The sequence below is a fragment of the Aethalodelphis obliquidens genome, unplaced genomic scaffold (genome assembly GCF_003676395.1).
Source record: "Aethalodelphis obliquidens isolate GAN/ISIS:26980383/991018 unplaced genomic scaffold, ASM367639v1 scaffold40, whole genome shotgun sequence".
NCBI classification, from domain to species: domain Eukaryota; kingdom Metazoa; phylum Chordata; class Mammalia; order Artiodactyla; family Delphinidae; genus Aethalodelphis; species Aethalodelphis obliquidens.
The window spans coordinates 15,895,108-15,923,104 of NW_020837984.1; the positions used below are offsets into that span (position 1 = coordinate 15,895,108).

General features: G+C 50.2%; 1 protein-coding gene across 26 annotated transcripts in view; it reads left to right on the plus strand.

Moving 5' to 3' along the window:
• Positions 1-11,906: 11,906 nt before the first annotated feature.
• Positions 11,907-27,997, plus strand: part of DYSF (dysferlin) — a 223,145-nt gene continuing 207,054 nt past the window's right edge. For 7 of the 26 annotated variants that reach the window (XM_027131979.1, XM_027131974.1, XM_027131983.1 and 4 more), the window contains exon 1: positions 13,225-13,312. In XM_027131979.1, the coding sequence (XP_026987780.1) occupies positions 13,225-13,312 (88 nt within the window). Of the gene's footprint in view, positions 13,313-24,208; positions 24,401-27,997 lie in introns of those variants that run through there. The other 19 variants (XM_027131978.1, XM_027131973.1, XM_027131982.1 and 16 more) reach the window with 7 other exon arrangements.

A 27,997-nucleotide genomic window follows, 5' to 3' on the forward strand; every position in this document is an offset into this window, starting at 1 on the left:
AAAAGTCTCAAAACTTAAAATTAAAAAAAATCCAATCGAAAATCAGCAACAAATCCTCTTTGTATATCCAAAGAGGATATACAGATCACATATAAACATATGAAAAGACATTCAACATCATTAGCTGTTAGTGAAATGCGAATTAAAATCACAAGGTATCACTACACAAGTATGAGAATAGTTAAAATGAAAAACAGTGATAATACCAAATGCTGGCAAGGAATCGGACAAACTTGGTTGCTCATACATTGCTCACCAGCACAACCACTCCGGAAAATAGTTAGACAGATTCTTTTGAAACTAAAAATGAACTTACCATATGACCCAGCGTTTGTACTCTTGGGCATTTATCCCAGAGAAACGAAGATTTATTTTTACACAAGAACTTGTACACAAATATTCATAGTAGCTTTATTTGTAATAGTCCCAAAAGGGAAGCTGCTGAAATACCCTTCAGTGGGTGAATAGTTAAACAAACTGTGGTCAATCCATACTATGAAATACTCTTTAACAGCTAAAAACAAGCCATTGTTGCTCAGGACAACTTGGATGAACCTCAAGGAAATTATGCTGAGTGAAAAAAGCCAGTCTCAAAAGGATACATGCCACATGGTTCCATTTATGTAGTATTCATAAATAGTTAATAAAGATGGAGAACAGATTAGTTATTGACAAGGATTAAGAATGGGAGAGAGGATGGGTGTAACTATAAAGGAGTAACATGAAATAGTCTTTGATAGTACAATTGATTATCTTGATCATGGTGGTGGTTATGCCAGTCTACACATAACAAAATTGTATAGCGCTATATGCACATACAAGTGAGTGCATATATAACTGGTGAAATTGAAAAAGTTTTATGGGTTGTACTGATACCACTTGTTGATTTTCATATAGTTCTATGGTCGCTTAAAATATTAACATTGGGGGAGTTGGTGGAAGGGTGCACAGAACTTCCCTGTACATTTCTTTGCAACCTCCTGTGAATCCATAATTATTTCAAAGTGAAAATTTAAAAAAATTGGATTCTGGGGTTGCATTGGTCATATATTCAAGTAATACGTAACCTCTTTGCCAGGGGTGAATAGGACATGGTAATCTGGTATGCAGTATCATCACAATATTCCAGTTATCACCAGTGGTATCAAGGAATGAAGTTTAAGGGCAGGCTTTGGAAGACGAAGTATCTGTGGCACTTTAGTCACTGTGACAACAATAGTGCTTATAAAGCTTCTAGATTTACCTGGTTTCCTATGGCCCCAGTTAGCATATTTAGAGAAAAAGAGAAAAGTTATAAGCATACAATTAAAACAAGCATGGAGGGACTTCCCTGGCTGTCCAATAGTAAAGATTCCGGGCTTTCGCTGCAGGGGGCACGGGTTTGATCCCTGGTCGGGGAACTAAGATCCCACATGCCATGAGGCATGGCCAAAAAAACCAAACAAACAGCAACAAAAAAAAACAACAGCCATGGAGAACCAGAAGACCTCTATGGCAGCTTTGAAGTTGTTCCTCATCTGGTGTCATAGAGAAGGTAAGGGTGAGGAACCTCGATATGACACATTCCCCTCAGATCCTGCCAGCCACTGGGTAGCTGGTTGACTGTATTCAGCCCCTCGCATCATGGAGGGTACAATGCTTTGTCCTCACCAGGGATTTACACGTTTTGGGTCTGGATTTGTCTTCCCTGAACTCAGGGCTTCTGATAGTACCACATTTGTGGACTTATGGATGGATTTATCCATCACCATGGAATAGCATTCAACCTCACTTTGACAAGGAGATACATTTTTTGGTAAATGGACATGTGGGCCATGGGCTCATGCCCACAGACTTCACGAGTTTTACTGTGTGCTCCATAACCCAGAAGCAGGTGGCTGATAGGTGGAATGACCTGCTAGAGTAGTTATGGCACAAATTGGAGGAAGTATGGGTGTTGTACTGCAGATGCTTTATATACTTTATTTTTTTTCTTTTTTTTGCAGTTTGTAGCCTTTTATTTATTTTTTACTTTTGGCTGCATTGGGTCATTTTTGCTGCGCGCGGGCTTTCTCTAGTTGCAGTGAGCAGGGCTACTCTTCGTTGCAGTGCTCAGGCTTCTCATTGCGGTGGCTTCTCTTGTTGTGGAGCATGGGCTGTAGGCGCGTGGGCTTCAGTAGTTGTGGCTCACGGGCTCTAGAGCACAGGCTCAGTAGCTGTGGTGCACGGGCTTAGTTGCTCCACAGCATGTGGGATCTTCCCGGTCCAGGGCTCGAACCCACGTCCCCTGCATTAGCAGGTGGATTCTTAACCACTGCGTCACCAGGGAAGCCCGCTTTATATACTTTAGACAGAGGCCAATATGTGGTACCATCTCCCCCATGGCCAGAATGCATAGGTTTGGGAACTAAGGAGTGGAGGTGTGGGTGTTCCCTCTCACTATTATATCCACTAACCCACTTGAAGGATTTTTATTTCCCATCTTTGTGACCCTGGCCTCAGTCTTTTTGGAAGTACCTAAGAGAAGAATGCATACACCAGAATGAATTGGAAGCTGAGACGGCCCTTTCACCTTTTGGGGTTCCTCATGCCACTGGACGAACAGGAAGGGAAAGAGATCATTGTACCCGATTGGATAATTGGTCCTGTTTACTGGGGGAAACTGAGTTTCATGGGAGTGTGCCTCTTATGACTCACTTGCCCAATAGCCCTGGTCAATGGAAAACTGTGGCAATCTGATAAAGACAGGACCAGCAAGGACTCAAATCTGCCCAGCGTTCCTGCTGGCAGAGGGTTATGCAGAAGATGGAATGAGTAATGGAAAAATTAAACTTGATTATCAACATAGGCCTTGTTACCAGATACAGAGGTGGAGACTATAGCAGGTGATTCTTTTTTTAAAATCTCTATTTCTCCTATTATTTTATATGCTGGGTGTGACAAACTAAGGATGCTCTGATAAGTACCCAATTCTAAAACCACTAAGGGACTTGAATATTAGTAAAGGTTGGTCTCAGAGCCTAGGCTTATCCGCCTTGGAGGATAAAGTGTCCTCAGATGTTAGGGGTGCTAATAGAACATGATCTCTGGATCAGATATTGGGCAATGATTGGGCAAGAGAGAAGAGCAACTGTGAAGTACTGTGACTGGATGGGAAGTAGTGCAGCATGGTTTGTTCTGTTGTCTCAGTAGGACCTTTAGCTCAGTTCTGTTTTTCTCAAGCCAGCTATATTCCTAAGCTGACTATAAAAAGAAAGCTCTTGGGAAGGGTGGGGATTTGCCAGGATCAAGGAGTTAAGTGGGTTCCCTGGGTTTGAGGGCAGCTGGTTAATAGAGAGTGTTGTGGAAAGACAGAGTCCTACTGAAATCACAGGGTATGAGCCTTGAAAACCGGTCATCGCCCTGGATAACATTGATCCCAAAGCTGATTCTCCCCAGGCTTCCTTCTGTGCCTGCTATTCCAACCAGTTCTTTCTCGTTGGCCAGGATTATGTTCCATGTAGTGGGTTCCTTCTTTCTCAGCTCATCTTCTAAGCAATGGAATGGTCCCTAAGGTAAATCGAGATATTACTAGATGCATATCGCTGAGCTACTGTAACTTCCCCCAAATGTCCAGAGAGTGGAAGTCTCTCCTCACCACCTGGGCTAGCCCTTGCACTAGAATCATCATCTCCAGTAATCATGTGTTCCAGTTTCCCCTCTCCTCTAATCCTCACCTAGAGCCTCTCTTGCATGAGTTTTGGTGAGGATTTCCATGCAGGGGTACATCTTCTTGATCTGCAGGACTCTCTCTCCTGCCTTCTGTAGTTATGCTGCTTTGATCAAGGACTATCTTTCACCACTTTGTTGGGTTTATGTAAATACTTCTACTGTTAGAACCATAAATGCTTCTGCTATGGTCTGAATGTTTGTGGCCCCCAAAATTCATATGCTGACATCCTAACCCCTAAAGGTGATGCTGTTAGTAGGAAGGACCTTTGGGAGGTGTTTAAGTCATGAGAGTGGAGCCCTCATGAATAGGATTAGTGCTTTTTAAAGAGGCTCCAGAGATATTCCTAGCCTCCTTCTATCACGTGAGGACACAATGAGAAGTCTGTGACCTGGAGAAGAGAACTTACTCAACCATGCGGGCGCCCTGATGTGAGACTTCCAGCCTCCAGACTGCGAGTAAAAATTTCTGATTATGAACCACCCAGTCAATGTTATTTTGTTATAGCAGCCTGAACGAACTAAGACAGCTTATAACATTTTTACAGATGTTAGAGACCATAAATATTATTTGTGGTTTCATTTCTAAAGTTTTAATTTTATGAAATTAAATAATAGCTACACATTCCAATAGTAGTAATAATAAAACAATAATAATAACTAGCTAATATTTACTGAATGCTCACTATGCACCAGGCAGATATAATGTTTGTAAAGCACTGTATTAGTCAGAGTTCTCTGGAGAAACAGAACCAGTAGGATATAAATATAAATACATAGAAAGAAATTTATTATGAAAGATTAGCACTTGCACTTAACGGAGGCTGAGAAGTCCCATGACCTGCCGTCTGCAAGCTGGCGGCCCAGAAAAGCCAGTGGTGCAGTTCCAGTCCTAACCCAAAGGCCCAAGAACCAGGAAGGAGTGGGGCGGGGTGGGAGTGGAGGTCGCTGATGGTGTAAGTCCTGATCTGAGAAGGCCCAAGAACCAGGAGTGCCGGTGTCTGAGGGCAGGAGAAGATGGATGTCTCAGCTCAAGCAGAGAACATATCTGCCCTTCCTCTGCCTTACTGTTCTAATCAGTCTACTCAGTCCCTCAATGGATTGGATGATACCCACCTGCATTGGTGAGGGTGATCTTTACTTAGCCTACTGATTCAAATGCTAATCTCTTGCAGAAACAACCTCACAGACACCCAGAAATAATGTTTTACCAGCTATCTGGGCATCTCTTAGCCCAGTCAAGTTGACACACAACAGTTAATCATCACAAGCACTTGTCCCATGAGGTAGATGTTCCTATAGTATCCATTTTACAGACAAGGAAACCAAGGTGTCAGGAAAGTAGGCTATCATGCCCAAGGCTATACAGCTAGAAGGTGAAGAGTGAAGGTTTGAATCCAGGTAGTCTGACTCCAGAGACATCCCTTTACACTGGTGCCATTGTCCTTTTCTTGTCCTACTGGTTTTACAGTTTTTAGCTGAATATTATCTCCCTCACCTTCTCTCCCTCCCCCAAATGCTCTCTTTTGCCACTTCAAGCCGATCTCCAGACAAACATAGTCTTCTCAGTCCTTGTGAAATGTACACCCTCTGGATTCAAGAGTGCATTCACCTGGCGTTTAAGGTTAGGATCCAAAGAGCCAAAGCCTGTGCTTTGACACTACCTGGGTCAGTGTTTCCTGGTCTTTGGTCCATATAAGAATAACTGGGGAGTTTTTAAAAGCCAGATTCCTGGGCCTTTTGCAGAGATTTTGATTCAGTAGGCCTAGGAGTACAGAGGAACCCAGGTGTCTCCGTTTTTTACAAGAAGCTTCCAATGCAGGAAACCCTCAGATGGAGCACACTTTAAGAAATGCTGATGGGTCAAATATTCGCTTCTCTCGGAGTCCTTCCTTTTCCAAAGTCTCAGCCTTCAGGCAAGGAAGACACGCTGAAAATGCCCACAGTTTGTTGCCCTCTTAAGTCCTGGAACTATTCTTTAGGCCTTTCCTGGTGGTGTCTCCCCAGATAGCCACAGGAGTCCTTTGGTGTGTAAGCTTCAGCAAGCTCTCTGGCTCAGCTCCGCCCAGAGATGCACAGGAGCCCTTCACACTTGTTCCTCCTCATAGGTATCAACTCAGCCTAGGCCCTTATTCTGTGCCTCAGCAGGGAGCCATCCAGCACCACCATCTGCCTCTTCCCCCTGCTGGGGCCTGGAACAGGTTTCCTCACATTTGCTAAGATTGCTGCATCCTGGGATGTTGTAGTCTCTTCCAGAAGATGAGATAGCCTCACTTTGGAAAAAGTTTAATTCCTGTTCTTTTCCTCCATCACCTTAGTTTGGATCTTCTCAGAAGTGCACTCGCGCTCTCTCCCCTCCTCCAATGCCCCGCCCCATCTGTGTGCGTGTGTGTGTGTGTGTGTGTGTGTGTGTGTGTGTGTGTGTGTGTTTCTCTCATCCTCTCTAGAGACTCCTCATCCTTTGGAATTGATGTGAAAGGAGGACCGTGCTTACAGACTAACCTGCTCCCATTAGTCCCAAGGCCATGCTCCCTGCACTTCAGCAGATGGGCTGCTCCCACCCCCTGCTCAGGATGGGGCTTTCAGGGGGCATTTCAGACCACAGGAGCTCCACCCCTCCATTCTGAACACACTCCTTTTCCGTATATCAGCCATGCCTGGATGGATAAAAATAGTCTCTATTTATTGGGTGTTTACTAAGTGTTTATCATGGTAGATTCTCAGGAAGGTCCCTTTCATGGAAAATTGAAACCTTCTGACATTACCATAAGTTTTTCTCCTCAGCGTAAGCAGATGAGATGACCAGAGTGTGAACAGGATCTGTGGCTCTTAGCAAGCGTGGTGGAGATCTGTGTGGCTGAGAAGGTGGAAGTCATTCAGTGTTTACAGATTCTCTCTTCTGTTAAAATCTGTTGCTGCTTTTCTTCTTTCTTTCTGTTTTCTATTGGAAAACAGACTTTTTTAAAATCTGTTGCAGAAAGAAGACTTTCTTTCTGTTTTCTATTGGAAAATGGTATCAGACTTGTCGCTTGGTGTCTCAGTGAGGCTGGAGAGCTGACTCTCCTTTTCTACCCTGAAACAACAAGCAGTAAAAGTGGTCTGAACACCAGCTCTTTTCAATAATGGTCTGGCTGCCGTTGTCAGAGGTTTGGTGCATTAGTTTCCTATGGCTGCTCTAACCAATTGTTACAGTTGTGGTGGTTAAAACAACAAAATGTATTCTTTCACAGTTGTGGAGGCCGGAAGTCCAAGCTCAAGGTGTCAGCAGGGCCATGCTCCTTCCGGAGGCTTTGGGGGAAAATCTGTTCTTATCTCTTGTAGCTTCTGGTGACTGTCTGGCATTCCTTGACTTGTGGCCCCATCACTCCAATCTCTGCCTCCATCTTCACATCACCTTCTCTGTGTGCACCTGCCCTTCTCCTGCTGCCTCTTTCTTATAAGGATACACGTGATTGCATTTAGGGCCCACTGGGATAATCCAGGATAAACTCCCCCTCTCAAGATCCTTAACTTGGGCTTCCCTGGTGGCGCAGTGGTTGAGAGTCCGCCTGCCGATGCAGGGGACACGGGTTCGTGCCCCGGTCCGGGAAGATCCCACATGCCGCGGAGCGGCTGGGCCCGTGAGCCATGGCCGCTGAGCCTGCGCGTCCGGAGCCTGTGCTTCTCAATGGGAGAGGCCACAGCAGTGAGAGACTCGCATACAGCAAAAAAAAAAAAAAAAAAAAAAAGATCCTTAACTTAATCACATGTTTTGCCATGTAAAGTAATATTCACAGGTCCTGGAGATTAGGAAATGAATATATCTCTGTGGAGGCACTTTTCTGACTTGGCTGTGGAAAGTAGGCACCCTCTGTTGTTAGCCCCCAAAGATCGAGCAAGGCGAGGCCACCCCTTGGCCCTGGACAGTCCAATCAATTGACGAATCTCACCTTCAGCAGAGGGCAGGAACAGAGTGGACATCTCTGCATTTGATAGGAAATAAAAGATAAATAAAATATTTTGAGCAGCCTCTGTATCCTGATATGTTGTAATTGCTTAACCTGCTGTGATAAAAAAAAAAAAAAAAAATCCTTATCCAGGCCAGAAAAGGGAGGCACCCTTGATTTTGGAAAACCTTAAAATAGTGTTTTACATTACATGCATTTTATTCTCATTTTATCCTCACTGCAAACTGTGATTGTAGTCATCTTACAGATGAGGAAACTAAGGCTCATAGATAATAACTCTATCAATAGTCATATGGTAACTGGGAGCTAACACTCTTACCATCCCCACTTTCTGTTCCCGGTACACCTGACCCACTGGCTTCCTCTGCCCAGAACACAGAGCATGTGGTCCCAGAAGACCTGAGCTCATAGAACCAAAAATAGGTTGACCTTGAAGATTCAAATAAGTTTTCCTTAAATTGCCTAAGCTGGGAAGGGTTCTACTTATTTACTTTCTTTCCCAGAGGAGAAACCAAACTGTACCATCTTATGGAAAACCCAAACGAACTTTTTGGCCAACCCAATACAAGAAGATGTATAAATTCTGCATGTCAGCCAGGCTATCTATGGAGTAGAATTCATCTTTAGAGACTTCCTGAGCTGAAGCTGACTGACTGCCTATTTAGTACCTTCAGCTAGAGATCCTGACTTTGACATGGTTATGGTCTATGAGGGTCATCATGTATCATTGTTCAGGGCACTACCTGTGCAACTGTACATGGCAGCCCAGTTGGTTATTCTCTCATCCCAAATAAGGGATGGACCCCAGCCCACAAATATCCCCCTGACAACAACACACACCCGTAGACCTTACTTTACCCTCTGAGGACTTTTTCCCGGTTACATCAAAGCTCTAAGTACTGTTAAGACTCCGTGCTTCCACTGCAGGAGGGCATGGGTTGAATCCCTGGTCAGGGAACTAAGATCCCACATGCCACCCCGTGTGGCCAAAAAAAAAAAAAAAAACTCCTAAGTCCTCACATTCTCCACTCCTCCACTTCTTTGCTTCTTTCCTGGTCTGATTCCAACCAGAGTTCCAAAGCAGAGAGGATAGGCAGAAACATGAGACACTAGTGGTGCTTAATATACCTTGAAAGTCATAGCCAAGGATCTTTTATAGCAAGAAACAGAATTATGCTTCAGGGACTTCCCTTGTGGCACAGTGGATAGGAGTCCTCCTGCAAACATGGGGGACATGGGTTCGATCACTGGTCCAGGACAATCCCACATGCCGCGGAGCAACTAAGCCCGTGCGCCACAACTACTGAGCCTGCGCTCTGGAGCCCGCGAGCCACAACTACTGAGCCCGCGCGCCTAGAGCCCGTGCTCCGCAACAAGAGAAGCCACTGTAATGAGAAGCCTGTGCACCACAACGAAGAGTAGCCCCCGCTCGCCACAACTAGAGAAAGCTGGCGTGCAGCAACGAAGACCCAACACAGCCAAAAACAAATAAAAATTAAATCTTAAAAAAAGAAAAACAAAAGAATTATGCTTCAAATTACCCTAATCAAGATGTGGAGGGATTCATTATAAAGACACTAGATACAGTTGGATTCTTGGCTACTAGCAATAGCAACCAAACCTGGGCATCCGAATCAAGAGAGTTACAGGGGAGCTTTGGGGGCTCACAAAATGGAGGGAAGTTGGCAGTCTTGGCTTGGGAAAGAAAGAGAACTCAGGGCAGCAGGAGTCACGGCTGTGATCCTTTGTCCTACAGCAGGAGAAGGCTGGTCATTTGCTGTCACTGCAGCTGCCATGTCTGACTTCCTGAAGCTCCTAAGGACTTACTTCCAGTCCTGGGAGAGAGTGTCCATCTGGCTGAGCCTGGGCCACACTGCACAGTGACGGGGAGCGAGAGGCCCTGGCTCTGAAATTTCTAGAGAGGAAGGCACTTCTGCTCCCTGGGAACACTTACGAGGAGTGGTGAGAGGGTGTTTTAGGAAGGAGAGGTTGAAAGCTGGGAGCCAAAAACGACGCATATTCACCTCCAAGGCCATCTCAGAATTCATGGGCAGAAAGACTCATGAGAGATGGGATCCAGAAACAACTAGAAGGGTCTCTTTCTCTCTGTTCCCTCCCCCCTCCCCCATCATCTCTTTTTCTCTGACTGCAGAACTTTCTCCACTTCTCCCTGCATGGAGCTCTTTCTGAGGCTCTGTCTTATTCATCTGAGCTCCAGCCACACACAGAAGCTAGCATCTCAGTTCCAGTTCCAAATTCTTGGGAAAGATCATCGAATTGCTTCCGCTTGAATCTGGTGTCTTTCCCTGTCTCCAGGGGGTTAGTCTCAGAGAACATGGTTTTTTTTTTTTTTTTTTTTTTTTTACTTTGTTTTTTTTAAATAGAGAAGACACTCCAAACATGTTCTATATATTGAGGAATAAAGTTGGGGGGCATTCCCACTAGGGGTTCATATCTGTACAGATGTGGCTATGCATAAAAAGTTTGAAGAGGACTTGCTGCGTGAATAAACAGTGTAGAGAAGTTGCAAAGGGGATGTTTAACCTATAAAGAAAACTGATTCTTGTCAAATCACTTGAGTCACATTGTATTTGCAAGCAGCTAAGTGTTTCTTGGATCCAATTTTAGCTCTGCCTTACAGCAGGTTCGTGTTACTTTATGCATTTGAATAGAGCCAAACTGTACTTCTTTAAAAATAGAACATAATTTGGACTTTCCCTAGATCAACAGGGCCTCTTGCCCTTCTTCTCAATGAAATCAAGTTTTACTCCCTATTTCGTACCCTTCTCTAAAACTGGAACCTGGCAAACTCCTGCCACATACGAGGCACCCTATAAACGTTGGTTGAATGAATGAATGAATGAATCAGCCAATGACTCCATCCAAAGGTTATTTCTCCAGCAACACATAAAGGCCAAGTTCAGCAGCAAGAAGCTTGATCTACTCCACCTGCTTACAGAACATCCCTCCCAGTTCCTCCCAGCTTTCCTTCATTCCATCTCCACTTTCATCACCTTGGGCCAAGTCACCACCATGTCTCACTTTGACCCTCTGCTATAGCTTCTAACTGCCCTCTTCACCTCCACTCTGGCCCTTTGCACCCCATTCCCCCCAAAGCAGCCAGAGATGCTGAAAAGTAAACCAGATCCTGTCATCCCTCTGGACCTGGCGGGCCCTAGGCAGCTTCCCACAGGCCCTGTGTGGTTCTCTTCAGCCTCATCTCCTCCAACGCTCTCTCCCCCTAATCTGCACTCCAGTCAGGATGTTCTTTCTTCCTGGACTCTTCCCAGGACCGTGACCCAGAGCATTTCCTTCCTTCTCTTGAGAAGCCTCTTGTCCTCTGCCTCAACCTCAGTCTTGCCCAGTAAACTCCTAACTGGCCTTCAGATCTCATCTCAAATTACCTCTCACTGTCCGGGGATGAGATGAGGGCTCCCTACTATCTGCCCTCACACACCACCATTTTCTATCCTTTATTGTACTTATTGTAATGTTGTAAGATTAGCTTGATTACTCGATAAGCGTCAGTTTCCCCCACTGAAGTGGAAACTCTGTGAGGTCAAGGACTATATTAATTTTCTCAGGCTGCCGTAACAAAATACCACAAACTGGGTGACTTAAACGACAGAAATTGGTTTTCTCACAGTTCTGGAGGCTAGAAGTCCAAGGTCTTGTCAGTCGGCAGGTCTTGTTTCTGTTGAGACCTCTCTCCTGGGCTTGCCGACGGCCCCCTCCTTGTGGTGTCCTTGCATGGTCTTTCCTCTGTGTGCGTGCTTCCCCGGTGTCTCTTCATGTATCCAAATTTCCTCTTCTTACAAGAACCTGTCAGGTTGCATTAGATTAGAGCCTACTCTGACAGTCTCATTTTAACTTAATGACCTTCTTAACTGGGGTTAGTGCTTCAATGTACAGATTTTGGGAGAACACAATTCAGCCCATAACAGGGACCATGTCACTTATGTTCACCGTTGTGTCCCTGTCACCCAGGACAGTGCTTGGCATGTTGCAGGGCTCCATACATACCTGTTAAATGAATGATTAAATTTAAACCCCTCATTTTACTTTTCCCCCAACCACGTATTGTGCTAGAGGCAAAGAAGAGGCACAGATTGCAGCCGGAGAACTATAAGTGACCACACTGTCTGCTATTCTGATCTTAAAATCACAGACTTTTGGGGGAGTGCTGCTACCTCCTGGTACCTTCATATAAGGCAAAGCAAGCCCCCTGTCAGCAGCTGACCCTTCCTGCGCTGGGAGTGTGTGCTACCCCCATGGGCTGCTGGGGGAGAAGTTTTGCTGACAGCACACCCACACCCATCCAAGTGGCCCACTTTAGAAGGTGAGTCACCCATCTGCTGGGAGTGGGTCCACACAGCTCCCGGAAAGCAGTTTAGCAACAGGTACTAGGGCCTAAAAAAAAGGCATGTCCTGTGCCCTTATAATTCCAAAGCTAGGAATCCCATCTGAGGAACAAGCAGAGAGGGGCTCAAGATGGGTTTATATCCCAGTTTTTATATAAAAAACGATTTCTCACTACTCTGATGATAAGAAACTGGGAAGAGCCTCAATGTGCAGCAGTGGGAGAAAGCTTTGGAATTTAAGACATTCATATGATAGAAAATTAGGTAGCTGTTGAAAAAAATTGTTTATAAAGAATTTTTAATGATGCAAGAAAATGGTACATGAAAAAGCAGGACACGGAACTGCACAGACACTCTGATCTCAGGTGTACAATAAAGACTAATTTACGTGCATATATGCATGCAATGCACAGGAAAAAATCTGGGCTGGTAAATAAACAAATGTTAATACTGTATTTTTCAGACTCAGTGATTTCTTTCTTTTATGATTTTGTGTTAAAAGTGTCATGTGTTGTTTTTATAACCAGAGAAGAGCGGTACAAAGTTTTTAAGGCAGCCGGCGCTGCCCGTCAATGAAATTCCTCAGCTCTGGTCTTCTCTCGAGAAAGCGCCGGCCACGCGCCTGCTCCCCAGCGCGTCCCCGGGGCGGTCCGGCCGGCTGGCTCCGAGGGGGAGTGCTGGAATCCCCGCGGCGGGAGGAGGCGACGGGCTTGGCGTTGCGCACACTGCCGGAGGTGGAAGGTCAGGGGAGGGACAAAGCCCTTCTCCCGTGCAGGAGCGAGATGTGAACTGCGCTGGGCGCCCGGACCCCTGGTCCAGCCCTCAGCCCTCGCGGCCGCCGCCCAGTCCGCTGTTCCACCGCCAGGTGCAAAATGCCGTGTCATTGGGAGAGTCTGCGGCCGGAGCATTGAATTACAGCTTAGCCGAGCCCGGGTAGGGCGGCGGGGGTGGAAGGTGAGCAGAAGCCCCTGTTCTCCTCGGAGCACCCGCTGACAAGCGGGCTGAGCGCAGCCGGGGCGCGGACCGAGTGGAGCCCACTGAAGCAGCCCGGGACTGGCCTGTTCCTCTTTAAAAGCCGCTGCTCTGAGCCGGGAGCCAGTGATCCAAGCCGTTCTCCCTCCGCCAGCTCTCTCCAGTGAGGGAACCCACGAGCTGCGCCTCGACCGTCCCCGACCTTCCCCAGCCCTCTCCGCGCCCTGGGCGCACTGGGCCCTGACTCCCCGCCAGTCATGCTGAGGGTCTTCATCCTCTACGCCGAGAATGTCCACACCCCGGACTCCGACATCAGCGATGCCTACTGCTCTGCGGTGTTTGCAGGTAGGAGGGGCCCGCGATCCCTCCCGGGAGGGGAGGATGGGGTCGGAGAGGAGACGCCGCGGCTCTCCATCCCGGAGAGCACTGGGACGGGAGAGGCCAGACTCCTCGCCCAGGCCAGATTGACTTTGAGTGTTGCAAAAACACACACCCTCGGAGAGAGGCGACTCAGAGGGAAATTGAGGCAAGAGGGAGAGGTGGCTGAGCGGCCTGGAAGCTGAGCCCGGGTTGGGGCTAAGAGGGGCCTGGCAGACGGGGCCAGCATCTTTCCTCGCACTCTCAGGATCTCTTAAAAGAGGCCTTTCCAGGTTGTGTGCCGCAAAGCGTTTTACTGCAGGGCTCCCCGCCTCTCCCCGGGAGACTGGTGCCCGGACTATTTGTAATCCAGCTCTTCCCGCCCCGGCCCGGGCCTGGCGGCTCTCCTCGGCCTTCGCTCTCTATTACAGGCTGGGCCGGCAGGCAGGCGGCCACTGGGGGCAGAGGCATCGCCCATCGGTCCAGGGACCCTACCCTTGCTTTGCGCACAGGATGCGGGAAATTTCGCACGTTGGGGGTGGCAGCTCCATCATCAGATTGAGGCCACCTTGAGCAGGGGAGCCTGCTCCCCTCTCAGATTGAGACCTCCCACAGGAAGGTCTTTTCATGGTGATGAACGGCCTACTCCAGGAGGTGACGGCAGGGCCCTGTCTGCTTCTCTGCGACGCCCCTCTGGGTGGAGCCAGAGCTGGGGTCTACACAGCTGGGTCTGTGGGTTTGGAGCCACACTGAGGGAGAAGGACCAGAGGGCAGGAGTGTGGGAGCCCAGCTCCCCACCCACCCTGTGGGTTCACTCTCAGCCTCTGTTAGTTACCTGTCATGCCCTTTCTACCCCGGAGATCTGGCTACATCCCAGGCCTCTGGCAATCATAGCATCGGCTGGTCCCTGGCCATCCAGCAGACATTCCCTTTCAGTTTCACAAGCTCCTGGATCTACCTGTTCCCAGACGCCCCTGTGCCCACGTGTTCCCGGACACATGCACACCTGAAGTGCATGTGACACCTGCAAGTTCCAAGGAGTAGAAACTCACAGAACGCAGGCATGTGTCCATAGCAATGTGCGCGCGCGCACACACACACACACACACATTCCTGGGTGTGCGATTTTGGGTTTCTCGAGGAGGAGTCGCTGAATGGGCCCTTGGCCTGGAAAGAAGTGTGCCCCAAAGGGGGTAGAAGGAGCGGGAGGTGACACGCCAGCTGTGCTCTTTTCCTAACGCGTTGCTTTGACCTGTTCTGACCAGTTTCCCACAGTTGCCTTCAGAAATGAGCTTTATCAAGGTTTCCAGGAGGAGAACGAGGGCACCAATCGGGGGCCTCCACGCTTCCTCTGAAACCTTGGCTCTGGGCAGGCCAGGCCAGTGGTTCATCTGCATGGCCCGGACTAGCAGCCTGGCTGAGGGCCCTGGGCTGAGAGCTGCAGACCTCCAGGGAGCACCATTCACTCTGTAAATAGCCCCCTGGCTGAGGGGAGGAAGGATACATTGCTGCCGGAGGGAAAACAGGCACCTTGTGCTTTAAGCAGCCACTCCCACCCCAGCACCCCTCGCCTGGCACAGGGCCCCCTGAGGGCTGAGCACCCTCCGGAGGGTGCACAAATGAAATGCAAGAAGGGTCACCTTGGAGCCCCTGCCTCTGTTCTCAGGGGTCTTGTCTCCTCTGGCGTCCACTCAGCCTGAACCAGATTTTCCCCCACCTTCTCTGACCACACCCCCAGCTCCCAACACCTCCCTGCAGGACAACACACTTGACTCAGCCTTCATGGCGCCCCTACCCAGACCAAGCTCAGAACCCTAGTAAGAGAAAGGAAAGAACGAATAATGAATAATGAAAGGGGAAGCACTTTCTCACCCCGGAAGTGCTTTACCTAGAGGAAATCCTATTGGTGTGGCTCCTCTCCTGTCGTCATGGAGCAAGTGCCCCATCCTGCATCCTCGCCCTGACTGAGCCCTTCCCCCCATTTGTCTGTCTGCTGTCAGTCTGCAGTCCTCTCCTTGGCCTGCAGCCTGGCTCCTCTGGGTGGGCTCCCCCTTCCCTGGCGATGAACGAGGTACACTGTCTGTGCTGACTGAGAGGGTCCCCAGCCTTCGCAGGGGGCCTTCTGGATCCCCCCCACTCCCAGCCATCACAGTCACTGCCAAGCAGTCATGGGGAGCGCAGGCCCTCCCTCCCCCACCCTTGGCCACAGTCCACCTCCTGCGTGTTGGCCAAGCTCCTCACTCATGTCCAAATTTGGCCTCCCTGCGGCATTCGGGCCTGCTCACCCTCCTTATCCCGACCGGGGCCAGGTTGGTGAATGATTATGCAGAAGGCTCTGTCTCAGGGACACACTCCTCAGAGCAGAACACCCTTCGGGGAAGGCTTCCCGCACCAGCTGGCCTGGACCTGGCTTTCCCAGACCTTCTGCTTTTAGGGCCCATAGACCTCCTCCTTTGGTTACCTATTTGTAATATCTCATAATTTCACACGTGCCTCCGCCCATGCATAAATCCATTTCCTGCTCACGGTAGCTTTGTAAGGCCAGTGGGCAGGGATATCATCCCCTTTTACAGATAGGCCCAGAGAAGTGCAGGGGCCTGACCAAGGTCACACAGTGGCCAAAGCACCCCTCCCCCCCCATCATCACGCCCTCTGTTGTTCTCAGCGTCCACGCTCATGAATAAGAAAGTGCTTTGGAATGCATACCATGCACTGCCCACACATGAGGCAGCCTGGGCCTGAGCCAGAACAGGGGAGGGCTGTGTGGGGGGTACCCAGCATGGGCTGAGTCAGAGTCGGGGGGAGTGCAAGGCTGCGGGGAGGGCAGTGTATGACGAATGACCCAGAGATGCAGGATTCCAATTTTGAAAAGTGTATTCATCACAAGCAGAGAGAATGGTCATTCATTGACCACAATGTACCATTTTCAGATGCCGTTTCTTCAAAACCCCACAACGATCCTGTGAGATATATTTAACTGATACTGTGCTTACTAGGTGTGAGCGCTGTTCTAAATGGAGCTCACTTACTATGAGTTCTCTCGTGTTCGAGTTGTAATTTGTACCAGGCCCTTGTATGTAGACGCTTCATCCTCCTAGCAACCATATATGGTAGCAACCATTATCACCCCCGTTCTACACCAGAAAGAGGTTCAGTCATACACTAGTAATTAGTGGAATCAGGATTCAGGCCCACACACTCTGGCTCCAGAACCCGTCTTTAACTGCTCTACCATTTCGCTCTGGTCTTAGCTCTGATTTATAAGAGACAAGCAGTAAAAGGTGGAGGGGCAGGACCCAGGTCTGGCTCACACCCCAGAGACCAGTCTCAGTCTGCACGTGGCCCCCTCACACCCTGCCTCATCTCACACATTGTCCCTGCTGCCACCCACTCTCGTTCGCCCTCAGGCCCTGACATCCCCACTCGCATTCTCTGGTCTGGAGGATGCTTTCTTATCTCAGAGGGGTCTCTGCCCCTCTGCATCACCCTCTCTGCATCTCATAGGACCAGTCACCGGTTGGCCCAGGATGCTCCCTCTGGGCAGTACTCTTGTGCTAGGCCATCTCAAGGCCTCTGTTAGGGCTGTGATGGCTGTTCAGGGACTGATAAGCTAAGGCTAGGGGCATGCATCATGTAGCACTGAGGTGGGCAGCCTGCAGTGGGTGTGGCAGGCACTTGGGGGCCTCTGGGAAAGGGGCACTGTAAGCATAGGCCCCAAGCTTAGCCAATCCAGTGGGGTGGAGGGGCTCAGGGGTGCAGATAGCTGGCAGCCTTGGTCACATTCCAGTGGGATGAGAGCATGGAACAAGAATGAAAGGACGGTAGCTGAGAGTGTTGGCTGTGGACCCAGACTGCCTGGGACCTTGGATTTGGAATCCCAGCACTGTCATTTTCCAGCTGTGTGTCTTTGGACAAGTTACTTAACCTCTCTGTGTCTCAGTTTCTCATCTATAAAGTGTTGATAATAATAGTACCTGCTTTGGAGGGATGATTCTGAAGCGTTTATGTGTTAATACACATATTACACTTTGAATAGTGCCTGGCACTTAAATACATGTTAACTATTTTACTATTATTATATATGTTTATATATATATTTATTATAATTATTATTATGGTTAACATGTATTGTACATGTACTAAGAAATCACTGCACACAACCAGAAAGCCTTTCACTATCTTTTTTGCCTGGTCCGGCCTATCACCAGCTCTGTTGGTTCATCTACTGTCCGACCAGACTGGGCACAATGTGCTGAGGAGTGAGTGGCCATCCCCTCGGCCCCAAGGGACCCTGGTCCTGTCTCCTCTGGCTGCTCCCCCCGCACCCCCCGGAGCAGGCACTTCTGAGGCCAAAACATATGTCCACTTGCCTGCCGGCTGGCTGTGACCCTCACCATTGGGCTAGATCTTTCTTGGAAAAGTGACTCCCTGAGCCCACAAACCTTCTCAGTCCCTCTCCCCAGGCCAAAATCTGTTTCTTTCTTTTCTTTTTTTTTTTTTTTTACATCTTTATTGGAGTATAATTGCTTTACAATGGTGTGTTAGTTTCTGCTTTATAACAAAGTGAATCAGTTATACATAGACATATGTTCCCATATCTCTTCCCTCTTGCGTCTCCCTCCCTCCCACCCTCCCTATCCCACCCCTATTTCTTTCTTTACTTCCTGCATGCTGGTCTCTTTCCAGATTGGTTCATTAGGCTGAAGTGTTAGCAAGAAGAGCACTAACATCTATTGTGTACCTACTGTGCGCCAGGTAGGCACTGGCCTGGAAACTTTAGTGTTTGCTGTAATCCTCCTAACAGCTCTGTGAAGTAGCATTCTCTCGATTTCACAGAAGTGGAAACAGACTCTGAAAGGTCAAATCTCACGTCTTGGGACACATGGCTAGAAAAGGGTGCACTGGGATGGACGCAGGGCCATCTGATTGTTCCTGCTATGGGAGAGTTCTTCCCAGGCAGTCGGTCACATGACCATGGCCATAACCAGAATCACTGCTGTATGTGCAGTCTACACCCCGACACCCCTGGTAGACACGTGACTGCCTCTCTAATCCCAGCTGGTCGGATTGGGATATCCTTGGGACACAAATTCTTCAATGAATGTGAGCGGGGAGGGCAGGAGGAGGCATTGGACCATCCTTACTCCTGTAAGTTTTTGGACTTTGGCAGATGTGCCCTGAGGAATCCTGTAAGCTCACATGCAGAGTGTTCGTCTCCAGGTTGGTGTTATTGGAAGCAGAGGGCAAGGTTTATTTGCTTCCTGGATACCCCATGTCAGGCCTTGGGAAAAAACAAGGCCCCAGACATTAGGAGAACTGAGCCAGAGGAGGCCAACTCCAAAAGCAAGAAGGGGCTCTCCTTGAAGTATCTCCCCCTTGACTGGCAGGGAGGAAGGACCCCATCTAGGTGACAGAAGAGGGTCACAAACCCACATGCCCATGGGAGCATGGCAGGTGGCGTAACTAAGGCCAGAGGGAGAAGCGCATGCATATTGGGTGAGTGGTAGCGAGTAGGGCGAGCCGAGATGCATGCTCCCGGCTGCAGGCGCCAGAGAGTCAGTGTTAGGCAGAAAATTAGGGATCGTGTGCCAGCTTCTCTGATTTTTCAAGGGATGCTATAAATCCAGATCTCCTTATGGTTAAAGTACAATTTTGTTATAAAACATTGTGTTGATCAAAGACAGCAGGTCTATGTGCTGGATGTGTCCCAGGGGACACCAGTGGCAGCATCTGATGGTGTTTTGTTTAATCTGGGAGACCTTGGTTCTTGGACTCTCCAGGGAACAGGCAGCCAGTCTCCTCTCACTTGAGATTATCAGTCAGCACCTATCCATGACTACACCGATGGGGTAACAGGGGAGAGCCTTAGTCCCCTCCCCACCTTACCTCTTTTAGCTCTGAAATGTCTGTTGCGCTTAACATGAAATTGTAAGTAAAAACTGGGCTTGCTATGCAAATTCAGCTTCAAAGCAGGTCCCCTTGAGGCAGGAGATAGATGATCCCCAGGCTAAACGGCTGGAGTTTGTCCCCTGTGGACAGAGACTCCAAACAGCAGGAGGGAGGAGAAGCTAAGCCCTGCCCAGATAAGGGATAGAAGACCACAGAGTCCTCATTCTCAGAAGTCAAGGAGACCTTCCCAACTACACACACACAGAAAAGCTCCTTGGAGGTCAAAAAGGGAGGGGGCGCCACCCCATAGTAAGTGATGTCAACCTACCCGTAGGCCTATTCTCTAGAATCCATCTTGGCTAAGGGATGCGCACACACACAGAGGAGGACGCTGAGATATACCAAATATGGACTCAGAACCAGCAAAGCAAGATGACTGGCCAAAGGAAACCCAGAAGAAATGCCCCATAAAGGTCATTCAAACTACCACAATGGCGCGACTCTCTCTCTGAGCCCGCCCGTGTGTCTACCCACACGTACTCTTTTTCCTCCTAATAAACACTTTACTTGTTTCACTACTCTCCGTTTCTTTGTGGAAATTCATTTTCTTGTCACTGGCCACCGGTCTAGTGGCTAGGATTCAGTGCTCTCACTGCCGTGGCCTGACTTCAATCTCTGGCCGGGAGCTGAAATCCTGCTTCAAGCCGCTGCAGGCCGAGGACATCCGAGACCACCCTTACCCACTTGCTACCCAACAGTGGCTCCTAAGCTGGCCTTGTCCCCTTTGCAGTGGGGCTGGAGTTTTCCGGGATGCCGAGGAGCCGCCCTTACCTGGGGCCTTAGGTAGGATGCAGACCTGGCTGTTGGCTAGCGAGCCCTAACTGATGGTGGGGGGCACGATGGTCTCTCTCACTCACATAATGGTTGATGTGTAGGCAGCCCAGGCTGGTAAAGTTCTGACCCGCAGGGCTGTCCAGGCCCCCGGATCCTTTCTGTCTTGTTTCTCTGCTATCCCCCGTGGTCCCTTTGACAACATGGTTGGTGTGGTGGATACTGTACTTGGCTCTCCAGTGTCCCTTCCACACCATGATGAGGCTGAGCCAGTGGTTCTCAAAGAGGATAGTACTGTCCCCTTGGGGGAATTTTGGATATGATGATTTGGGATATGTTTTCACTGCAGCCTGGGCAGGACACACATAGCCCTCCTGCTCATATCACATTGGTCATCACCTGGTTTCCTGGCCACATCTAGCTCTGAGGGAGTTCTGGGAAATGTAGTCTATTTATGTGGGTGACCATGCTTCCAGGTCAATCTCCTTGGAACATTTCTATGGCAGGAGGGGAGAACATCTTTTTTTTTTTTTTTTTTTTGCAGTACATGGGCCTCTCACTGTTGTGACTTCTCCCGTTGCGGAGCACAGGTTCCGGACGCGCAGGCTCAGCGGCTCACGGGCCCAGCCGCTCCGCGGCATGTGGGATCTTCCCAGACCGAGGCATGAGCCCACGTCCCCTGCATCGGCAGGAGGACTCTCAACCACTGCGCCACCAGGGAAGCCCCGGGAGAACATCTTTGAGGGGGCCAAGTTGAGGTCTCAGCACACTGTCCGCAAGAGCTGCATTCCTGTTGCAAGTCCCCTTGGGAGGAAGCCCCCTTGAGCACCGGCCCCAGGATCCCCAAGGGAAGAGTCAGCCATCCTATCAGGGAGAAGTGAAGGGCAGCCAGGCTGGGAAGTTGGAAGTTGGGATGGGAAAAGAGGCCTCAGGAAGTGTCCAGGGCTCAGGCCACCAGCTGAGCAGGAGTGTGGAGACCCTGTTCCTTGGACATAAGCCAAGTGTTTGCAAAGGTCCCTTGGAATATTCCTCTGGAAATATTAGATATGCCCCTACAGATTTCCTGTGCCCCCTCTGACCGATTAGAGCAGGGCTAGGGGGCAGGGTGTGGTGTGCTGGGGAAGGCAGCAACGTCAGGAATTATTGTGATGGTAAAAACTATCCTCGATCATCAGATCTAAAATTGCCCCTAGGGGGCAGTACTACCCTCTTTGAGAACAGCACCCTTCACATCACAGGGTGGAAGGGACACTGGGGAGCCAAGTACAATGTCCATCACACCAACCCCAGGCCAGCCCTTCTATCCACCGGGAACACCTGGCTGCCTGAGACAGACTGGGGCTCTCCCCTCATCGACCGACTCCACCATCTAGCTAGACATCAAACCAGCACTTAAACAAATAGTTACTGCTTCCAGTTGGGACAAGCGCTAAGAAGGAAAAGCGTTGCTGTGCAGTTGTTTGCCAGAGGACCCAGCCTAGACCAGGAGGTCAGAGGCTTCCCACGGAAGTGATGAAGCCTGAAGAGTGAGTGGGGGTGGCCCTTTAAGAGAGGGGGGAAGGCAGGTGCAGGTGGAGGTGACAGCAGAGCTTGGAGGGAGTTTGGAGGGAGCTCAGCATGTTCCAGAAACTGAGAAGTGAGGGGCTGAGGGGTCTTACCTTGTATGCAGAGGAAAGGGAGCTGGGCTTTATTCCAAGAGCATGGCAGGCCTTGGAGGGATTTTACGAGGGGAAAGACATGATTATATTTAAGATCACTTGGCTCCTGTGTGGATAATGGACCAGAGGTGACCAGCTAAGAGGCAGCCCAGGCAGGAGAGGGTGGTGGTGGAAATGCCTTGGTGGAGGTACTTGGATGCTGTGGGCACATAGATGGTACCAAAGTCAGTAAGGATGACTTAGGCTGCAAGTAAGTGAAATCCTACCTCAAAAAGACTTTAATAATAAACAGTCTTAAAGTGATTTTTTTTTTTTTTTGAAGTACGCGGGCCTCTCACTGTTGTGGCCTCTCCCGTTGCGGAGCACAGGCTCCAGATGCGCAGGCTCAGTGGCCATGGCTCACGGGCCCAGCCGCTCCACGGCATGTGGGATCTTCCCGGACCGGGGCATGAACCCGTGTACCCCTGCATCGGCAGGTGGACTCTCAACCACTGTGCCACCAGGGAAGCCCTTAAAGTGGTTTTTATTCCCGATACAAGTCCTCTTGGGAGGAATCCCTGTTAGTACCACGCCACAGTATGATCCAGAGACCTGGTGGACTCTGGGCATATACAGTGGACAGCTCCACAGTCACCCTGGACCCAGGCTGACTCCATTTTTCTCTCTGGTCTGCCGTCCTTGGTGTCTGCTACATCTTAGAGCTGGCCGGCAATTTGATCTACGTGCTTCCTTATTCTCACGAAGCAGGAGAGGAAGTTGGGCTTGTCCATTCATGGAGGATAAGTTATCCCTCCAGGAGAACAACTCGGGACATATGCCATTGCTGGACCAATAGCTATTGCCAGGAGATGGTCTCAGATAGGTCAGGATCTGGAGCTAGGGCTGGGGGTAGTACCCGAATAGTCGGGTTCTGCTGAGAGAGAGGAAGTTTGGATGTTGGAGAGGAAGTAAATGTCCAGCTCATCGTAAGGGTTAGTGGGGTCACCCAGGGACAGTGGTAGAGTCAGGAGGAAGAGGGCGCAAGCCAGCTAGAGAAGGTGCAGCCTTTAAGGTTGGGGAGAGGACAGCCTCAGACTTGTCATCGAGTGGGTGAGGGGGTAGGATCTAGTGCCCAAGTGCCCAGCGGGGCTTAGGAGTATGAATGATTCGTTTATAACAGCAGGAGAAAGAGCAAAAGATTTGGGTGCAGAAGCTGACGGGAGTTAGGAGGCGGGGAGCCTGAGGAAGTTCTCTACTTTGCATATAAAAAGCAAACTGAGAGCGAGGATGGTGATGGGGTGTTGTGGGTTTGGGGAGAGAAAAGTATGAAATAGCTGTCTAGGAGAGAGGGAGATTGAAGAGGCTGTGGACATGTAGTAGTTCCCTATCAGCACTCAGGATCCACCAGAGTCAGGGGTGGGAAATAACAGGTGAGACCAGCAGGCTAGCTGTGTTATTCTCCAACACCTTTAGTGCTTAGCGGGCTGGCGTGGAGTAGGCAGGGCTGGATTTCACCACGTTGCTGTTTAGCCACCTGAAAATGCTGGATCTTCAAAACAAGCGAAGAGAAAGAGAGCTGTGATCTTGTGCAGCAGAATGACGATAACTAGTCACTGAATTGAGGCTGAGTGAGGAAGCTAGTGAGGACCTGGGAGGTGGGAGGAGGGACAGTGCCTGTCGGGTGCTCGGTGCTGCAATGTAGGGGTATGGAGGTGAGAAGCCACCTGTGGCCAAGAAGTTCATCAGCTGGAAAGGAACCAGACGTAACACAGGAACGCACGCTAAAGGCTGTCACCACTCGAGGCTCACGCTCTAGGCAATTCCCCTCATGGTGAGGGCGAGGGGACCTAGAGATTGCTTTTGGGGATGTGGCAGGGTACCGAGTGGGCAGGATGCAGACCTCCGCCTCCGGAGGCGGGTGACCCCAGACTGCTCTGGAGAAGGCTCAGAGGCTCTTCGCGAGAGTTCGAGCGTCGGAGTCTCTCGGACCTCCGGGGCACCGAGTGCGGTCGAGGGGGAAGGTGGGCCGAGGCGAGCGGCGTGGGCGCCAGGGGCTCAGGGCGCAGCGCGCGTTTGGCCGCTCGGCCCTCTCCTCCTCTAGCGCTCGCAGCGCTTGCAGTTTCCCGCGGACACACTCTGGTCTCTGAAGCCCCGTTTCCGCCACCTCCCGCCTTCGCACCCAGTTGCCCCTGGGCGCTTCGGGCAGGAGAGCAGTGGAAACGAGGTCGGCCTTGGTGCGCTCGGGGCCCGGGCGCGCTGGCCGGGCGGGTAACCGGGACGGTGCGGGCTCCCGCTAGCAGGCGGGCGGGCGACGCTTCCCAGCTGCGTAGCCGAGCCGTGCGCCCCGCGTCAGCTGCCCTTCCATTCCTGGCGGGGGCGGGGAAGGGGACCAGCGAAGGGGACCAGCGCCCCCGCCGGCGCCAGGCTGACCCCTGGCCCGCCCCGCCCTCCGCGGGCAGGGCGGATCCGGACCCGGGCCGGAGGGGAGGGTCCACCCAGTGGGTGTCCGGTGTCCTCGCCGCGGCCTCTCTCAGGCGCCGGGACTTCTCCCGCGGAGGCGACAGCTCGCTCCCCTCTGGTGCGGCTGCCTCGGAGCCGAGCGCTTGCTCGGTGGGGGCCGGCCGAACCATGCTGAGCTGCCAGCTGGTGAGGGCCAGCAACCTCCCCAGTGTGAAGAAGGACCGGCGCAGCGACCCGGTCGCCAGCCTGACTTTCCGAGGTGAGAGCCCCGTGGCCGTGGCGCCCGTGCGCCCGCGCCACCGACTCTGCGCGCGCACCGCCGGGTCTGCCGCCCCGGCTCCGGCGCTAACTGTAGTCCAAGCCATAGTTTCCTCCCCGTCAGCAAGGACAGAAATCTCAGAGAAATTTCGGTCCTATCTTCTGCCGAGGAGACGAGGAGGATGCAACCGAGCACGATAAATGCCACAGTGTTCAGAAATTTTGGAAAACCGGAAGTGCCATAACAGGTCGACAGTTAACACTTTTCTAAGACAGAAGCCCAGAGGGAATAACGTGCGAGCCCGTAGCGGGCAGTGATGAGGGCGGGGTTGGAGGATGGGTGCGGAAGAGAGAGGAATAGGATCGCTTAAAAACTGGGTGTGGAGACCGTGAAAGTTGTGTCTTGATTTCATTCATTCATTCGTCCATCTTTCTTCAGCACTGGCCATATTGAATCGGCCGTGTCTCAGTTGGGAGGAAAAGGGATAGAATAGAGCGGATGTAGCCTTGATACAAAAAATTTTGAGAGTTCAAGGAAGTTTTTTAAATGCAAAGAGCCTAAACACCTGCCTGTGGTACTTAGACCAGAGAGGGTCTATCTGTTTGGGGCAAACACCCCAAAGGACTCAAACCCCGCCCCCTTCTCACCAGGCACCCTTAACTCCCGCCTCAAGGCAGACATTCCCACGGGAGGAGGTATCTCAGGAGGGGAAAGGGAAGAGGAAGGATCTGTCAAAATTAAGAGAAGGAACAATGGCAGTGAGTCAGGACCCCGGTTCTGCAAAGAAAGATAATTAAGGAAAGGGAGAGGGTTTTCCTCTTACCACGAGGTGTATCCTGTGGTTTTGTGGAATTAAAAAACGTGTGCGGCGCAAAAGGTGGTCAAACGGAGAGGGACAAGTGGCTGGTGTTTTCAGGAGGTTAGAAAAAGGTGGGAACACCAAGGGGGCTCTTTAGCTCTGACCCACGATCGCCATCTTCTCCCCAAGCACCCCAAAATGATGATAACCATAGATGAAAGACACAGTTTGGCAAAGTGAGAACTAACTGTACCTTTTATTCTTTGATGTGTGACCATTTACATTTTATTCCTCTTTTGAAAAGTGTGAGTCGAAACAGTTTAGAAAACTCTTCTGTTTTCATTAATTGGTGATATTCCTGGGTGCCTACTATGAAATGCAGCATCCAGACAAGGTCCCTAGTTCTCCCTTAGGTTCAGATTCTGCTTAAGCCATTCTTGTGTGGAAATGATGGGGCCAACACTGGCTGGGAAAGAAGCTCCCCAAGGACCCTGAGCCCAGGGCCCTTCATCAGCCTAGGTCTCTTAGATGCTTCGGACTTCTTTTGCATCTGTTCACCACTCTCTTTCCCTGGTTCTCTAACGGTTTTGTGGTAGCTACTAATCTCCCCATTCTGCAGACAAGGAAATGGAAACCTGGGGAAGTGTCCTGGTCATGGCAGGGAGTGCTTGGAGCGGGCAGTGCCCTTGAGTCCAAATCAATTGAGGTCCCTCTTGGCTGTTGCCCCAGCCCAGGTACCCCAAGCACATGCACCTGCTGTCCTCTCCCCATCTCTGCATTCCCCTCCCTTTATAATGCCTTACTATTTATTTGCACTGACAAGCTCCTAGCAAAACTGCAATATAATGGAATGTACCATCTCCAGCTGTTCAAAGTCTATTTAACTTTCAAAGCCCAGCTACAATGCCACCTTCTCCAGGAAGGCACCCAGGATTCCCCTGGCTATCATTAGTCTCTCCTCTCGTAATGCACAGCACCTTGTTAGGTCTGCTAGTGCACTTGCCCCAGCTGGGCTGTGCTCAGTACTTTGCTCCGTAATTAGGATCGCAGGACTCCTTGAGGGCAGCATCTCGTCCTATTCATCAGGATGCCTGGGGCTGAGAGCAAACTGGTGGTACTCTCTGGTGTGTGCCCTTTGTGGCCCAGTTACTCACCATCTTCCAGATGTGCCTGGGAGTCTCAACAGTCTGAGGCAATGGTTTTCATGTTTTACTGTGCCTGAGAATCTTCTGGCGATTGTGCTTGAAAGACAGATTCCTGGGTCCTATCCATAGAGGTTCTGATGCAGCAGGTTTAAGTGACCTAAGAATTAGCATTTCCATACCTGATGCAGGCCATTTTGGAACCACGTCTTGAGAGAAATTGATGTGAGATGTGGTGAAAGGTGAAATTAATGTGACCTCCCCCACCTGACAGGGGTATTCATGCTGGACTTGGGGGCTGAGTTGATGCTTAGGGAAAGGGGCTGTTAGAATCAGACCCAGAATTTACAGATCATCTAGCTTGGGGTACTCAACCCCGGTTGCACATCAGAATTGCGTGGAGAGCTTTCAGAAAAAACACTGCCAAACTCCCGGTCCCTCCTCTCTTGAAGCAAAACTTCTGGGGTGAGGGGCCCAGATATAGGTGTTTCCAAAAAATCTCCAAATGTACAGAAAGCGCAATCAGGGGTGAGAAGCCTTGTCGGAACACATCATGGCACAGAGGGGACTGGACTGCTTGCAGAGAAGTCTCCGCACTGTGTGCTGGGCTCCCACTCGGAGCGGAGCCCGAGGAGCATGGGCCTGGCCAGGCCCCCTTGTCTCACAGTTGTTCCGGGCATTCCAGGCTCAGATGTAATTTCAGGACCTGCCTCCCAAAATAGACTATGAGCTCTGGGAGGCTGGACTCTGAGGGCCCTTTTATGTGTTCCCTCTCTCAGGTCTTTAGGATAGAGGTTTTTAATGAATACTTATCATCCCTTTGTTCTTGTATTAATTATTTAGTTAGCGTGACTAACTACCGTGAGTACCTGGGCCATGGTGGAGATTTTTGACTGACCATCTGCGTGAATGGGCAGCTTCATTTCCTATAGCATTTAATGAGCTGGACTTCTCTTCTGCCCTGCCCATTTCCCACCCTCTAATGTCATGATTTACCTCCCTTCATTCATGCATTTAGTTCATTGAACAAATACTTATTGAGCACCTACTACATGCTGGGTGCTGTTCGAGGGGCTGGGGATGCATCCAAGAACAAAACCAGATCCCTGTTCCCTTCGAGCTCAAACATCTTATTTCCTTGAAGTTTGGGTCTCCTGTGCCCCCACTTAGTGACTTTCTACCCTGCTTCCTCCAGGCTCACCAGCCAGAACCCGAGTCATTACTGCCCCTTCCCTTTCCCTTCTCCCATCAGTCCTCTCTTCCTCCCCGTGTCTCTCCAGTCGCTCTCTCTCCCTTCCCCCCTCCCCTCACATCTATCTCCTGGGGAATCTTATAGAACCATCTGTAGGTGGGCCCACCTGACTTACCTGTATAGGGAAGGTAAGCTGCAAGGACACCGGACTCTTTGAATCTAGCTTTTTGAATATTAAAAGTTACTTTAGGGCTTCCCTGGTGGCGCAGTGGTTGAGAGTCCGCCTGCCGATGCAGGGGACGCAGGTTCGTGCCCCGGTCCGAGAGGATCCCACGTGCCGCGGCGGAGCGGCTGGGCCCGTGAGCCATGGCCACTAAGCCTGCGTGTCCGGAGCCTGTGCTCCGCAACGGGAGAGGCAGGCCCGCGAACCGCAAAAAAAAAAAAAAAAAAAAAAAAAAAAAAAT